The 17,136-nt window shown below is 37.6% G+C and overlaps 1 protein-coding gene and 1 pseudogene across 1 annotated transcript; one reads left to right on the forward strand and one right to left on the reverse strand.

The window, feature by feature from the left end:
- Window positions 1–215: 215 nt before the first annotated feature.
- LOC112328341 (DNA mismatch repair protein MSH6-like) lies at window positions 216–15,752 on the forward strand (annotated as a pseudogene).
- Window positions 8,225–13,010, reverse strand: LOC127905706 (histidine kinase CKI1-like). Its single transcript, XM_052455530.1, has 7 exons — window positions 12,957–13,010; window positions 12,468–12,704; window positions 11,666–12,334; window positions 11,032–11,407; window positions 10,378–10,934; window positions 8,886–10,226; window positions 8,225–8,446 (listed from the first exon to the last, which is right to left on the reverse strand). Exons 1-7 carry the CDS (start codon window positions 13,008–13,010, stop codon window positions 8,225–8,227), a joined length of 3,456 nt encoding a protein of 1,151 aa, XP_052311490.1.
- Window positions 15,753–17,136: the final 1,384 nt, after the last annotated feature.

A 17,136-nucleotide genomic window follows, 5' to 3' on the forward strand; every position in this document is an offset into this window, starting at 1 on the left:
CCGTAACTTTTCTTTATGCTTTTAAATGTTTTTTAAAAAATATTTTTTATTTGAAAAAATATTAAAAAGATATTTCTATATATTTTTAATAATTTTAATTTAATAATTTTAAAAATTATTTTAAATTTGTTTTTTTAAAAAACATTCTCCCTATCTCAGTCAACTCTTAGAAGTGCAGCGAAGTAAGCTTTAAACGCCCGCAATCAATGATCGCCCACATTCCCGCCAATTAACGAAGATCGAGAACACTTGCCGGGGACCTCATTAAATTCCCGCCAGCGACATTCCAAATCATCATTATTATTATTATTACAGTAATACCTGGAAGCCAAATTTAAAAAACTCCACTCTCCACCTTTTTCGTTCTTCATCTTCCCAATCCATCTCATTTAGTTTGCTCGCTCTCTGTGTTCAGTCTCTACCTCTCTCGAAGCTGCAAAAAATAAAATAAAGATTGAAAAAATGGCACCGTCGCGTAGACAGATCAACGGTAGATCACCAATAGTAAATCCACAGCGCCAAATAACTGCCTTCTTCTCCAAGACGACGACGACTCCTTCTCCATCTCCTTCTCCCACGCTCTCTAAAAAACAAATCCCTAAATCTTATACTAAACCTAACCCTAGCCCTAGCTCTCGAACCCAAAGCTCTAGTTCTAGCCCAACTACTCCTTAGCCACTCCAATCTAAGCCTAAAAAACCCCTACTAGTTATTGGACAAACTCCTTCACCGTCTCCTTCAACAATTGGAGTGTATGGCAAAGAGGTGGTGGAGAGGAGGGTTAGGTTTTACTGGCCCCTGGATAAGAGCTGGTTCGAGGGTCGTGTCAAATCTTGCGATGATGAATCGAAGAAGCATTTGATACAATATGATGATTCTGAAGAGGAATTGTTGGATTTGAGCAATGAGAAGATTGAGTGGGTAGAGCCATGTTTTAAGAAATTTAAGAGGTTGCGCAGGGGTTCTTTGGGTTTTTGGAAGATTGTGCTTGAAGATGATGAGATGGAGAATGTCGAGGGCGATAATGGCGGTGCTGGTGGTGGTAGTGGTGACGACGACTCGAGTGATGAAGATTGGGGAAAGAATGCGGAGAAGGATGTTAGCGAGGAGGAGGACGTTGATTTGATGGATGAGGAAGAAGCGGATGATGGCAAGAAAGGAAAGAGAGGTGGGAAGGATTCGAGGAAAAGGAAAGCGAGTGGAGAAGGTGGAAAGTTGGATTTGGGAAAGAAGGGAAAGAGTGGTGGGGATGCAAGTACGGGAGGAGTCAGGGTTTCAGTTGTGGATCCTGTAAAGAACAAGGAGAGCAAGTAATTGTTTTTCCTTCTCTATTTGTTTGGGATAAGGGGGGTTGTTGGAAGAAATTTATGACATGGATTCATCACATTTTATTTAGAAAATCCTAAAAAGACGTACTGAAGTCAATAACAAAATGGGTATTGTTGGACAGGCTGGAAATACTGACTCGTTAGACATTACATGAGAGTTTCTTTATGATTCAAAGGGCTTCCTTTTCTTTGTAGTTTCTATCTGGATATGTTTGTCTCTGCAGTAGCATATCTTCATTTATGCTATGATCACGGTTACTGCCCAAGGATAATTATTTCGCTACAGTAAATGTTTGCTTCTATAAAATTTTTGAATAAAAGGAGCTAGAACAAGGTTTTACATTCCCATAAAAAGGGAAAAAATGACAATTAGGTCACGCATCGCTGTTGTTGAATTTGTGCATGTTTTACTGCAGATGGAGTTTTTAATGGCTTTGAAAATGCCTTGATGACTGATGCATCAGAAAGATTTAGCACGCGTGAAGCTGAAAAGTTTCCATTTCTTGGACGGTAAGTTCTCATTGCAACAATGTGGTCCATATGCTCTAGTCTTCATTCATACCTATGATCGTACATCATTTTGAAGAGAATGGAGAAACCATGCACTTCTTTCAGTGCATTGTTTGCCTGCGTTATTTTCATTTTTAACCCTTCTCACGCATGTGAATCTCATGTTTTAGGCCCACTGATGTACATCTTGATGTAGTGAGGTCAACCCAGCAAAATAATTAAGTAAATAAATAAAGAACACAGTAAATAGTTGATGAAGCTCCAACTGTTTGTTGTTTTGAATGAAGCATCACCCTTGATTGCTACTTGCCTTGATTCTGAAACAGAGAACGCAGGGATGCAAAGAGAAGGCGTCCTGGAGATGTAGCAGGACTCTATACTTGCCCGCTGAGTTTGCAAAGAGTTTAACAGGTGGCCAGTTAGGGGCTTTCATACACTGATTGGTTTGAAACTATTGAAGGAGCTGTCTTCTTGAATTTCATTGTTTGTTATGTGCAGAGACAACGGTGGGAGTTTAAGTCAAAGCACATGGATAAGGTTTTGTTTTTCAAGGTATGTACATAAGTCAGATGGATTTCATACATTCATCAAATCTCTCTTTACTAGGTTCTGCCTAATAATAATTATATCATTTCTGCTGGTGCAGATGGGCAAATTTTATGAGCTCTTTGAAATGGATGCCCATGTAGGAGCTAAAGAACTAGATTTGCAATATATGAAGGTAGGATTCATTAAGTGCTAACGATCATGAATACTATCTTTTGGACTCTGCTGTCTTTGTTGACTCTTTCTCAATGCAATCATTTAATCAGAAGGCATCAAAATTGGCCTGAGGCATTTGTCTTCTATTCTTGGTTACATATTTTGGAATTTATTTGTTTCTTTGGATTTTGACTCAAGTTATTATATGATTCCTTCTTGGATGCTTAGGGAGAACAACCTCACTGTGGCTTTCCAGAGAAGAACTTCTCTTTGAATGTGGAGAAATTGGCTAGAAAGGTTGGCCTGTACTTATTTTCTCCTTTTTTTATTTAGCCTCATTTGTTTCTCCAATGAAATTTAACAAGCTGCCTTGAAGAGCAGGGTTATCGAGTTCTTGTTGTAGAGCAGACAGAAACACCTGAACAGTTAGAGCTTCGTCGCAAAGAGAAAGGTTCTAAAGACAAGGTCTGAATTTATTTCACGTCCCTGAAATGATTTCAGTTTTTACCTCGGAATTTCATCTTCCACTGTTATTCTGCATTTGATTGAGCGGACTGCTCTGTTATTTGTTGATGATCAACCTGCAGTCATTTTAGGACCATGTTTAAATCAGATTCATAAATCACTTGAAACTTAGGCTAGATGTTAACACTAATCACATGTTGGATTACTTGTCTTAATAATTTTTTTTACGATGTTTTAGGCATTCTCTTGTTAGTTTCTTTCATCCCAAGTTTCGGCAATTATTTCCCATTTGTTTAGGTTGTAAAACGTGAAATATGTGCGGTGATTACAAAAGGAACACTAACTGAGGGGGAGTTGCTTTCTGCAAATCCTGATGCTTCTTATTTAATGGCACTGACTGAAAGTCGCCAGAGTTTGGCAAACCAAGGTCTTGAGCGGATTTTTGGTGTTTGTGCTGTTGATGTCACTACTAGCAGAATCATTCTTGGACAGGTTTGTTGATTTTTATCAGATTCTATTGTGTATTAGTTGATGAGATTGTTTTTTGAGGCTTTGTTGATAATTCCATTGTGTCATCTGTTTTGCTAATATCTTTTATTGTCAATTCCCTTTTCAAGTTTGGAGATGATGCTGAATGCAGTTCATTGTGCTGTCTATTATCTGAGCTGAGGCCAGTGGAAATTGTAAAACCTGCTAAAATGCTTAGCTCCGAAACTGAGAGAGTAATGGTGAGACATACAAGAAATCCCTTGGTCAATGAGTTGGCTCCCCTCTCAGAATTCTGGGACGCGGAGAAAACTGTTCAGGAAGTCAAAACTATCTACAAGCCTATTGGTGATCTTTCAGCTTCTGGACCCTTAAATAAAACAGATTTGGATACAACTAACCTTAATGTTGGAGAATATAGGCCAAGCTGCCTGCCCAGCATTTTGTCAGAGTTTGTCAATAAAGGAGAAAATGGAAGCCCTGCTCTCTCAGCTCTTGGAGGCGCTCTCTATTATCTAAAACAGGCATTTTTGGATGAGACATTGCTTAGATTTGCGAAATTTAATTCCCTTCCTTGCTCTGATTTCTGTGAGGTTGCTAAGAAACCATACATGATTCTCGATGCTGCTGCCCTGGAGAACCTTGAGATTTTTTAGAACAGCAGAAACGGAGACACTTCAGGGTAAGGGTGTCATATGCTCTTAAATATGCCATTTTTTTTTTCTCTCCTGAAAATTGTTTGAGGTATTTTGTTATCTATGAAGGACGCTGTATGCGCAATTGAATCATTGTGTGACGGCATTTGGAAAGAGGTTGCTGAAACATGGCTAGCAAGACCATTATGCCATTTGGAATCAATTAAAGATCGCCAGGATGCTGTAGCAGGTCTGCGGGCAAGTTTGCAGTAGGTATTCATTTTCTAGCATGAGATGTTTTGCTGGGTGAACTTTATATATATGTAATTGGAATTTTAGACCTTGGTGAACAATTCCAAAGCCTCTAATGCTTGAACTAAAAGTTACAGTTTATGGATTGATGATTTATTTTGAGGAAAGTGTCAATTAGCTATCATATGCCAGTTTTTCCATTTGAAAATTAACGGGCTGTGTATTAATGAAAAACCTAAAACAGTATTACTGTTTTGATTCCCAAATAAATATGGGGCTGCTATCATTGGCATGGTTCATTGCCTTTTCTCTTTCCATTTTCTTGCTCCAAGTTTTTCAAAAAAATGGATTTCTTAAGGTCTTCATTGTTGCTTGCAAAACTTGAAATCTCGGGCTTGCAGCTATGATGTTGCAGGTTCAAGGCTTGAGAGCAGCCACTTCTAGAAAAATTGCAGAAGGGCAGGACTGTTTTGAAATGGTCCCTTCAAAGTTTATACTTTGATGGGACCATAAATATCTTTTGGTTTTCAAAGTCCAAGGAGTATAGAGTGCTTTTCTCCATATGATTAAGTGCTCTCATAATTTTTCAAGTTTTATTTTTGAGCTGAATATTTTGATCTCTTCAATTTTCTGCCTGATAGTTGCATTTCTTTTATATTTTTCATTCTCTAACCAGCTAATTGCTGTTTGAGTTTGCATTCTGATATCATAGCTAACTTTCAACCCATGATGGTTGAATTTCAAAAGGTGATGTCCGGGCTTCCAGACATTGAGCGGCTGCTTGCACGCATATTTTCTACCAGGTAAGGATAAGAAGGAATAAGCATGCATCAAATGTATTTTTCTAGCATTATGGAAGTACCGAGCTTCATGTAAATATGTTTCTTGTTCATTATTTTTATTGAAAAACAGCGAAGCCAATGGAAGAAATGCAAATAAAGTAGTTTTACATGAGGATGCAGCAAAGAAGCAGCTTCAGGAGTTTATATCCGCTCTACGTGGCTGTGAATTAGTGGCCCAAGCATGTTCTTCGCTTGCTGTCATGTTGGAAAATGTGGAGTCTGGACGGTTGCATCATTTATCAACACCTGGTACTTTTCAGTTTGTTGTTCTTTTAATGTTTTTATAAGATTGTAGTTTGGCATCTTATTTTGTTATGTAATTGTAGGTAAAGATCTTCCAGACATCCTTCCAATTCTTAAACATTTTAAGAGTGCCTTTGATTGGGTAGAAGCCAACAATTCTGGACGTATAATACCTCATGAAGGTGTCGATGTGGAGTATGATCCTGCTTGTGAAAAAGTTAAAGAGGTTGAATCTAGTTTGGCTAGACACCTGAAGGAACAACAGAAATTACTAGGGGACAAGTCAGTAAGATCCTCTCCAGAAATATTAGTCTTCTCTTAATTTGTTTTAGTAAATAACATGTTCTCTCATTACATGACCTATTTTACAGATTACTTATGTCACAGTTGGAAAAGAGGCATACCTGTTAGAGGTTCCTGAACATCTGCGTGGTAGTATTCCTCAAGATTATGAGCTGCTGCGTTCATCCAAAAAGGTAAGTGATGCATATTGAATGCTTGGTGTATGACACTTTCTTGAAAAAATAGCAAGTGTTTGGCCAATTAATCAATGTGACAAGTGTAACATCATCTAATTTGTTGATTCTATTGTTAAAAACATTTGAAAAGTTATCACCATCTGTCCTGTGGTGATGCAATACTGTTGTGGTAGAATGCATTAACAAACATTGTGAACACGTATGCAAACATAAGCAAATGAATTGTGTTTCTTGCTTTTTTAGCTTCCTTAAGAATGTGCTTGTCATTGTGCCATGGAATTGCAACAAAAGAACTTGGAATTTAAGTCGTTTATACTGCTTTTGCCTAATTTTTATCATGGTCATGTGAAATATTTAAAGAAAAGGCCCTGTAAACATGGTTTTTAATATAAATAGATAGGGTCAGTATCAGCTAGCATGCCCATAAAAGCTGGCAGGTTCCAAATATGTGATTAGGTGTCAAAGAGTGTGAATGAGAATGATGGTGTATGCATGTATAATAACGACCTGATTTTACATTTATTTATTACAAACTACAATCTATGTTAACTGGGTCCCTTTTTTTGTCGGACAAGGAAACATTGTGGCTGGGATCTTAACTTTGGCTATAGCAAATAGCTTACTGGTCTTAGGAAATTTGGTTTTCCTTGTCGCTATCTTGTTTAAATTCTTGTTCTACATGCTGCCTGGGACATGCAGGGCTTCTACAGGTATTGGACTCCCAAGTATAAAGAAGTTCTTAGGAGAGCTCTCACAGGTTGAATCTGAAAAGGAGTCGGCATTGAAGAGCATTTTGCAGAGGTTAATTGTGCGTTTTTGCAAGTACCATGACAAGTGGAGACAATTAGTTTCTGCAACTGCAGGTTTGTGCACCAACTTTATTCACGCAGAATAGGATCTTGATTATGAATATGCATCTCTCTCTGCACTACAGCATGTCTGTAGAAAGCTAACAAGAGCAAATTGTATTTCAAGTAGAATCCAAATTTTCTCTCTTTCAAACACGCAGGCGCTCCCACTCCTTTGTGGGATGAAACTATTGTCATGGTATGATTTCAATTCATTTTTCTTGACTGAGACTAGTCACACATGATGCAGAACTGGATGTTTTGATCAGTCTGGCAATTGCAAGTGGCTATTATGAAGGACCTGCATGTCGTCCAACCATCGTAGGTTCATCATTGTCAAGTGAAGTACAAGTACCATGCCTTTCTGCAAAACTATTAGGACACCCTGTTCTTAGGAGCGACTCTTTGGGAAAGGGTGCATTTGTCCCAAATGACATTAGTATTGGGGGTTCTGGTTGTGCCGGCTTTATCCTTCTCACTGGTCCTAACATGGGTGGAAAATCTACTCTTCTTCGGCAAGTTTGTTTGGCTGTGATTCTGGCCCAGGTAAATTATCTATCCTTCAAAATATATGTTTTGCCTGGTAACCATCCACATTCTCCATCTTTGATTTTTTTTTCATAGATTGGAGCCGATGTCCCTGCTGAAAGCTTTGAGTTGTCTCCTGTTGACCGCATCTTTGTCAGAATGGGTGCAAAAGATCATATTATGGCAGGCCAGAGTACATTTTTGACAGAGCTTTCAGAAACTGCATTGATGCTGGTGAGTTTTCTTGGTAATTTTGAAGCATTTCTTTTAAGAGAAAGGGTCATGGTCCCTATGACTGTCCCAGTCTATAGATGTGGCTGAATCGATGATGTATAGGAGGATGTTTGTGATTGTGAGTAAAGTGCCAAAGTTTATGCAGCTTTTCCAGTAAAATCAAAATAACATCATAGAAATCAAATAAAAAAAAAATATGAGACTCTTTTTTCAACTAGTCAAATATTGAATATCCAGGTTGTTAGCAAATCAGGTAAAGCGTCGGAATCAAGAACTGAAATAAGAATAGGCCAAAAACAAGACTATAGGAGAACCAATTAGAAATTAAATAAACCAAAGAGCAAATGATGAGCAGAGGCATTCACGATTAGAGAAAAATAAAGCCATAATGCAAAATCATCTACCCTTTCAACTCCCGTGCTAAACTATCACAAACTGCACGGGGAGTATTGTTGTCTTACTTAAAATATTCTTACTGAAAAATCTCAACCATTGGATTTATAAGGTCCACTCATTCAATGCATGAAATTTTTAGAACTGCTTTTGAAAATGATAGACGTTAAGGTTAGCATTACTTTTAGGATAAATTAGTACAAGGACTCATTTTGCATGCATGCATAAATCTTATATTTAGAAGCAATGCAAAATTACAAGGAAGATACATTAAAGGGATTAAAGATGCATTCTTTTTTGTTGAATGTTTCTGATGGTCTCCTCCAGCTGTTCCATATTGATTTTTTTGTTCACTCGACCATCTGTTCCAGCCTCCTTCATCTTTTTACCTTGACCTCCTGAGTTATCTGCTGAGAATGCTAAGATAGGGATGTGAACGCCATAAAACTTCTCCTCTTTTCTTATCTGTCTTGTTGCTTCACACCCATCCATTTTTGGCATCTGTTGAATACAAGATATTAAAACATGGTTAACGTAAACTTTATCATAAGATAAAATTATTTGCATGAACCAAGTTTAAGTGACAACATATTTCCCCATGATCTTCTATCCTGTATACTAGTTGCAAGAACTAATAAATCATTTAGCTGTCAAAATTCGCCTCCATGGCCTTTTCCCCTCTTTATCCTCAAATAAAAGCAAACTGACAGGATAATGTTTGGGGGAAAACACGAGGAAGGTTAGACAGCTACAATGCGTACTGCTTTATTTCGTGAGATTTGCAGAAAACTTCTTGTCAACCAACTAATTACTAGTATGTTTTAAGTTTAATGTTGGGTGCTATTGTTGTTTGTTTTAAGAAAATAAAAGATAAGTAGGCATTTTTAGCGAAGAAAACAATTGATAACAACATGAAAGTAAAGAGATTCATATTCTTTACCTCGCAGTCCATTAATATGTAGTCATAAGGAAGCACAATAGAGTGGCTATGTTCCCTTTGGTTGTGTAGACCTATGCGAACTAGTTGGAAAGCTTCCTCCCCATTTTCACAAACCTCAACAGTTGCACCATGCCCTTTAAGAATGTGCCTGGTCACTTTGCGGGATATTTCATTATCATCAACGACCAATAATTTCAACCCGCTTAAGGATTTGTCTTTGCTTGGATTACCACGTGCTTCTTGGATCTCTGATGATCTAACCGGTAGCCTTTCAGTTGGAGACTGTCTTGATTTGGATTTAACATGAGAATGATCTGGATCATCTAACAAAGGATTCTTCCTGTTTTTTTCATTTTTTGAGCTGCCTTCTGCTTGTGAGTCCACTTGTTGAAATGAGTTTTCACAAGTTGATGGAACCTTTAACTTTGTTCCTTGTGAATGTGTTGATGAAGATGAACCAGGATCTTTAAGAGCATTTGTGGCTTGGATTGCATTTTCTCTCTTTGATCTGGAAATAAGTTCATGACCCCCGAATTCAGGTAGAAGTCGTATCACTTGATACAAGCGAGAACCATGAAATGGTTTCAACAAAATGTCGTCCCTTGGATTGATCAAGTCATGTTCAAAGCCTCTCAAATTGATACTTCGTGAAGTTGGTTTATCCAGCCAAACAACCTTGTAGCAACTGCTAGGAAGGTCTCTTTTAAATTCAGCAACGACTCTACAAAGTTCCTGAAATGGTCCAGCACCAGCATCAATCACAAGCAATACAAAGCCTGATGCACCTCTAAGATTACTACTTCTACTTGCGGATGGTTTTTGATCTATCCCGTCCATGGAATTTAAAGGCACATCCTTCATTGATCTAGAGTTAAAATGGTCACTTCTTGAGCCCAAATCAGATTTTCCTGAAGAACCATATGGTGAAACATTCTGCCTGACTTTTATCCTTTTTAGGGTAGAGTGAAGATGCTTCCATTGCTTCACAGATGATGCTTTTATCCCCAAACCCTCTATATATTTATGTGAACTTCTTAGCCGCTCTTCATTTTGAATCAGCAGAACAACATGGGATCCTTCAATCTTGGGACTAGAACCAAGTATAGACAGCCTAGGACTAGGGGTGCGAATCACTAGGCCTGGAGAAGGAGTTTGAATAGGCAGCACCGAATAGTTAAGTTCACCATCAGGCATGGAATCCCCTTCAATCTCAACTTCAGCATTTTTTATATATGCTGAAGGTATCTCGCATATGTCAAGGAAAACATTGAACTTGAAGCAAGTTCCCTTCTTGCCATTCTCTTTATTCACGATTCCTATTTCTCCTCCCATTAGACGCACCTGGTGAAAATTATTTAACAAAGGTTGATCAAAGAAATATAATCAAAAGCAGAAACAAGAATGGAACATGTTTTGAGGATTTAAACAGGCTTTGGTACTTAATGTGCTATAGAAAACTACTAGTTAATTTGTGCAAAAGTTGAGTACGTACCAAAGATTGAACGATGCCAAGTCCTAAGCCAGTTCCTCCTTGTCCAAGAGCTGTTTCTTTGACTTGAACAAAATTCTCAAACACTGATTTTTGTTTTTCTCTCGGAATTCCTTTACCTGTATCATTCACCTCAAATACAAATTCAATGGAGCATTGTTTTTGCTTCACTTCATCAAATTCTTTTTTGTTCTTGGAAAAAAGGCATAAAAAACATCTCCACAAACCATTCTGATTGGAAGCGATTATCTTGTTCTCTAAACTGGGTTTTTGAGTCCAGGCTCGAACTGATACATGCCCCTCAAATGTAAACTTAACAGCATTGCTAAGTAAATTGCAAAGGACTTGCTTTAGTTTTACCCTGTCGCCTTTCACTCGAGAATGTTTGAGAATGGAACCATCATAGGGGTCAAGCACCACATCTACACCTTTTTTCATGCCCACAGGATGATACAAATCAACTGCATCTTCAAGAAGCTTGGCTAAATCAAATTCTTCTTCTTCAAGTTGCATTTTGCCGGCTTCAATTTTGCTGGTATCAAGAATAGAATTCAACAAACCTGTACAGGTAAGAAATTTAAATTATTAAAGAGAAGATTCTATACAAAAAACTATAATTCTAATGTGCTAAAAAGATCAGTCCATATATAAGCTTACCTACTAGGTCTTTTGTGCAATCATCCATTTGTTGTAAATTTGTATCTAACTCAGAACCTGCACGCGCTTCTGCATAGCATATCTCTATCAAACCAGTAATGCCTGCTAAAGCCGCTCGAATGTCATGGCTAGCACTAGCAAATGCAAGACTCTTATTCATGCTCTTTCGTTCTGCTTGTTGCGTTGCTTCCATTTGCTTTATTAGTGCTGAACACAAGTGGATTTCCCTTCCTGCAGCCCTAACCACTAGCAATATGAAACTAACAATCGAAATGAAAATCGCAGCAATCATTATTATGAATAGAACGAGGGAAATTTCGATGCTCCTGTTAACACTGCTTGCTAGTCCATTGTATGGGAAAGCCAACGCATATACCTGCAATCCAAATTCCCATAAATTGTATGAATTCAGAAAGCAGTTATCAATAAAATTGAAATTAATCTATGAGCCGATCTTGCATGAATGATTTTTAAGCGACAACCACATGTGAAAGGCTCGGATTTTATGATCTCTAAATGAAAACACAGCAGTATAGCACAACAAAGTATGAAAAGTGACCAGAAAGTAACTCGTGACTAAAAACTTGTTCAAAGACTCATTGCTAAGATGCATACTTTTAAGAATGATACATACCGATTGCACTCCCACAATTTCAACCTGGGAGCATAAAACTCTGTATTTTGCTTCCTCAAGGTACAACACTGAATCTTGTAGTTTGCCATTGTTCGGCATGCATGAAACATTTCCAACGTGATCAATTTGATCACCATTCAGTTTTGTCATGTATAGAGAAACTGAATTTTCCTTTATCACAATTTGAGTGTTAGGCAGTCCTCCTACAAGAACTTTGCCGGATTGGGTAGCCAAATACAAGCTCCCACCATAAAGTTCTACGTTGTTGAAGAAACTAGTTAATGCTTTAGCCGAAAACCCTAAAGAGAGGACTGCTTGTCCATGTAAACTAACTGTGTTAAGGAATAGAGGATCTTGAGCACCGTTCCATCCACTCTCAAATGATGCATACCCTTGACTACTATTTAATGCTTGCTCAATCCAACTTGCATTGGTTGTAATGAAAGGAAGGGTTTTAACTGCATCTCCATATACTTTTCCTGTGTCTGAATCTACAGGTTGTCTATACCAAGAAAAGTTCCTCGCATTTGAAGCTGTAGAGTTAGAGTACATAGCAAATACTTGGTTTCCTTCATAATAGTATGAGAAGAAAAGACCTCCCAGTCCAATATATGAAATCTGTGATATGAAAGGAATTACTGGAAATGCTTGAAACAATGAGGGAGCTACCTGCAAACATAAGGAGAAGAAAAAAAAATTGAACTTAGCACTCTTAATGGTAAATTACCCCTCTTTTTATAGCATATTATTATTACAAATATTAATAACTTCTAAAATATATGAATTGAGTATGGACACAAACCTTATTCTCAACATCGTATGATGAGAGTATGCTTCCATTGATGGAGGAACTCATAACTCTTGCTAAATTTATTGCAGATGAATTTATAGGGTGCAATAATTTAGCTATGTTCTCAATTTCAGATACCAATCCAGATTGAACAACATGGGCATTGAAATCCATGTGCTTCTGCATCTGTTTGATCATATTATACCACCATGGTACCACTACACAAGGGAGTAGCACAACTCCAATTGCCTGCATTTAAGTTTGTACAAACCTTGAGTGCAATTCCATTTGCAGTGGAATAAAAGAAAATGAACATAACAATTATTAAAGAAATATTAGATGAAAACCCATTTTAGAATAGGTGATTATCATCGAAGAAATTAAATATTTTCATCAGTATATTTCAGGCATGCAGTAATAAGCTACGTTGAAAATCAAACAAGTAATAAGAGAATTTTGCATGCAACTACGTAGTTTTATTAAAATGAGCGAGTGTAGTACCAGAATGATGAAGATGAGAACAGGCCTTGACGCTATCAATGAGCTGAGCTTCATTGGATTTTGTAGGTGTATTCAAACAAGGCCAAAATGAACTCTCTGCATCCATGAAAACCATAGAGAATCAAATCAATAATATTTCCACAAATATAGAGTGGCTAGACAGTTTGAGACTATGATGTCAATGCTTTAAGGGATGGGTGAAAAAAGGCTTTTGATGTTAGACACATTTTCCATTGCAATGAGAGCTTTTGCTGCTACAAAGGACAGGAAAAAGGCTGTTGGTATTTTTGAGTTAATGAAGAATCACAAATATAGAGTGGGTGTCGAGACCATTAATGCTCTGCTTGATAGTCTTGGGAGGGCCAAGCTTGGAAAAGAAGCTCAGGCACTATTTAGGAAGTTGGAAGGTAGGTTTATGCCAAATTTGAGGACATATACTATATTACTTAATGGATGGTGAATGGTGAAAAATTTAATGGAGGCAGGGAGGATTTGGAACGAGATGCTTGATGAGGGTTTTAAGCCTGATATTGTCACCAATACTATAATGCTTGAAGGGTTGTTAAGGAGTAAAAAGAGGTCTGATGCAATCAAGTTCTTTGAGGTCATTAAAGCCAAGGGCCCATCACTTGATGTTCGGAGCTATATAATTTTGATCCGGGATCTATGCAAGCAAACTAAGATGAAAGAGGCAGTTGAATATTTTTATGAGATGATTGATTATGGTTTTCATCCTGATGCTGCAGTTTACACATGTTTGATGACAGGGTATGGGAATGATAAGAGGATGGACAAGGTTTATGAATTGTTGAAGGAGATGAAAGAAAAGGGTTGTCCACTTGATGGGAAAACTTATAATGCCCTTAACAAGTTGATGACCGGCCAGAGAATGCCAGGTGATGTAGTGAGGATATACAAGAAGATGATTCAAAATGGAATTGAACCTTTAATATATGATCATGAAATCTTACTTTCAAATAAAAAACTATGAAATGGAGAAGAAAATATGACAAGAGAATAGAGCAGCAGAAGATGGTGGAGAATTAATTCTCTCTTAGTGATAAATAAAATGAGACGTAAGCACACACAATACAACTTGTGCAGGATGTAACTATATATATAAAAAAAAGAGTAACTGTTGACTTTCCATACCTGATGGGAAAACTTATAATGCCCTTATCAAGTTGATGACCAGCCAGAGAATGTCAGATGATGCAGTGAGGATATATAAGAAGATGATTCAAAATGGAATTGAACCTTCAATCCACTCTTACAATATGATCATGAAATCTTACTTTCAAATAAGAAACTATGAAATGGAGAAGAAAATATGACAGACGAAGAGAAGAGAATAGAGCAGCAGAAGATGGTGGAGAATTAATTCTCTCTTATTGATAAATAAAATGATATGTAAGCACACACAATACAACTTGATGTAACTATATATACTATTGACTTTCCATAGTTGTATTTGTTTCTATAGTTACATGATTTTTTCATTATGGAGGCTGATTTGCATCCAGCTAGTTTCCATGTATGGTGGGTTGCCATTCTGGAGTGTAGTGCCATTGGAGTAGGATTTCTTGATTATGGAGGTTGATTTGTCTCTAATTTGCTTTCAACTGTAATTTTCATGTACGGTGGGTTGCCATTCTAGAGTGTAGTATCAAGATTTGGTTAAAGATTTGGTTAGAGGATGCTGTGATGCTACTGCTGCAGTGGTGCTGGTTTGTGTTGTATAATTTTGTATTCATTACGTCCCACATTTCTTGTTTTAATTCTTATTTTAGTAATTTTTCAAGAGATATGTTAGTTGTCTTTAATGCAATATAAATTGGTCCAGTTTTTATTGGTACTATACTTTCCTTCTTTATGATTTTTCTTCTATTAAGCATTAGATCTCTTCTTTCCTGTAGCGAATAAAACTATTGTGTTTCTCTGCCATTTTCCAGTGTTGTTGCTGAGGCTTGCATTGATTTAATTAAACGTAAAACAAATCATTTAAAGTGAATTTCCTGGGTCACTTTTGAAAGAAAGTGGAGGCTGCATGGGCTGAATTCATGGCTGACGTGGGTATGGGTGAATGTTTAGTGAAATCCTCCTGAATATCTGAACCATGTACCATTTTTGCTGCAGAAGTTAGTTTTCAAGATTGAGGCCACAGCTATAATCACTAATGAATCATATAATCTAAAATTTCTGAGGCAAATAATTGAATTGTTTCAGATGACTGGTTGTGGAAGGTCATACTGCCATGATGTTATAACTTAAAGTACAAATTTTTAGGGCCGGCCAGCTAGCATTGGAGTCCAAGGTTCTGTCACACTCGTTATGACATTTGATTCACCAGAGGTAAAATTTACCCCCAGCTGCTATTTTTTTGTCTGGCGTTTTAACTGCGATTAGTTTGTTGATCTGACAACTTTGTGGAATTTAATTTCAGGCTGAACAGCGTAACAAAGACATATACGGACAGGCCGGGGCTATTACTTTTCCACAAAACTTGTTTTAAGCAGTTTAATTTGGTCCAGAAGTGCCTCGAAATTCGAGTTGGGCGTTTGGTGTTGAATGCAAATTCCGTTACCCTCTTGTTTTGATATTAATTTCGATTGATCTCTAGGATTGATTTGTGACGTTACTTGGTTTGCTTGATGACGATCAAGTATTGGATCTGATAAATTATTGATGTGGTTCTTGCAAAGGAATCAGCGGGGTAAATTTGGACTAGTATGCTCATGTAGCAACTGCTGGTTATTGGTTTTGTGTGGTCTAATTATTATCAGTTTTACTGTTAAACAGAGGACCTCATTTTCTGAACTATGCTTGATTACTTCTGCAAAGTATACTCAATGGCTTGCCTGGATGAGATGTTTTGGATTGAGTCCTTTATGCAGCATTGAGATATTCAGTGATGAGTTTGATATATTTACTTGCGATATATTTAGTTGCTGTTCCTCCGGAGGTGCTTCATGATGCTAAACTCGGAGATCACCAGTTGGTCTACTCTGTTTTGTTATGGGCTTGCAAACATTTCACTTGATCCGCACTGCTTTCTGGTATGATTGAGGGCCAATGCTTTGTTTGATTGAGTGCTTTCGTCTGAGATTGTTGACTCTAATGTCTGGTGTGATCAGATGCCAGTGTTTTGACGATTTTATTGCAGGCCTCCACCAGCGTTGCCTCCATGCTTTGATTTGGAGTTATAATTCTAGTGTAGTTATTTTGACTCTTCATTGTTGAGTTACTAAGCTAATGGTGTTATTCTCATTGCCCGCCCTTATCATCACTCAAGACTTCTGGGATTTCTCTTAACAATATTGACTCTGATTTGCCCAGAGGAAAGGAACTTTCCTTTAGGAAATTAAAAAAATAATAATTAAAAGCGTCTGCCTTTCTCTGAAAGCTTCTTCTAACATTTCCACGAGAGAAGCCCTATATGAATCATTTGATGAAAGTCAGGCGCACCAGGTATGATGAGTTTCTCAGAATGTAAGCACCACAGATGCAAGTGTGATTCCAGTGGCCGAATGCGGCTGTTTGAAGAGGGATTTTGTTTTCGACGTCGTTTTTATTTCCGTTGCTGGTGGTCTTTCGCTGCCTTTGCGATTCCTGTTGTGGACGTTTTCCGTGAACATCACTTTTTTCAAGTTTCTACTGTTGTCCGATGATTAGTTGGTCTGTCTGAGTTCCTTGTACACCCATTAGTTTCTGCTGTTGTTCTGTCTGAGTCCCTTGTACTGCCGTTATTTTGATCTACCTTTTCCTTGTAGGTTTGAGATTCCAAAAATCGTTATTAAAATAAGAGATTTCAAAGATGACACAATAAAGTTCGATACTGTGTTTTCATTGAGATTTCAGAGTATGCATTAATGGAGTTGCTCTTTTCAAGACATATTCAGGTATGGGAGAAAAAAAGCCACATTCAGCGTGCTTCGCTACACTGTATAAAATTCGTTCATCTGGATGTAATTCACGTTCACCGAAAGAGTTTACATGAATTGACTTCATATTGATACTCAGGTCGTTATATTTTCCCACGATACTAAGATTTGTCATGTCAGGTTCGATCTCCCTAGAAATGGAAGGCATCATCATCATGTTCAAGGTGAGGTCCTGAACCTGAACCCTCCAAAACAAGTAATCACCCCCATTGTAACGGGCCTGGATATCAAATTATCAA

Source organism: Populus trichocarpa, chromosome 8, assembly GCF_000002775.5.
Source record: "Populus trichocarpa isolate Nisqually-1 chromosome 8, P.trichocarpa_v4.1, whole genome shotgun sequence".
NCBI classification, from domain to species: Eukaryota; Viridiplantae; Streptophyta; class Magnoliopsida; order Malpighiales; family Salicaceae; genus Populus; species Populus trichocarpa.

Coding starts and splice junctions, on each gene's coding strand:
- LOC127905706 (XM_052455530.1), bottom strand. CDS start 13,010: ATGAAGCTCAGCTCATTGATAGCGTCAAGGCCTGTTCTCATCTTCATC. Junction 12,335..12,467: donor CATACGATGTTGAGAATAAG/GTTTGTGTCCAT, acceptor TTATGTTTGCAG/GTAGCTCCCTCATTGTTTCA. Junction 10,227..10,377: donor TTGGCATCGTTCAATCTTTG/GTACGTACTCAA, acceptor AATTTTCACCAG/GTGCGTCTAATGGGAGGAGA.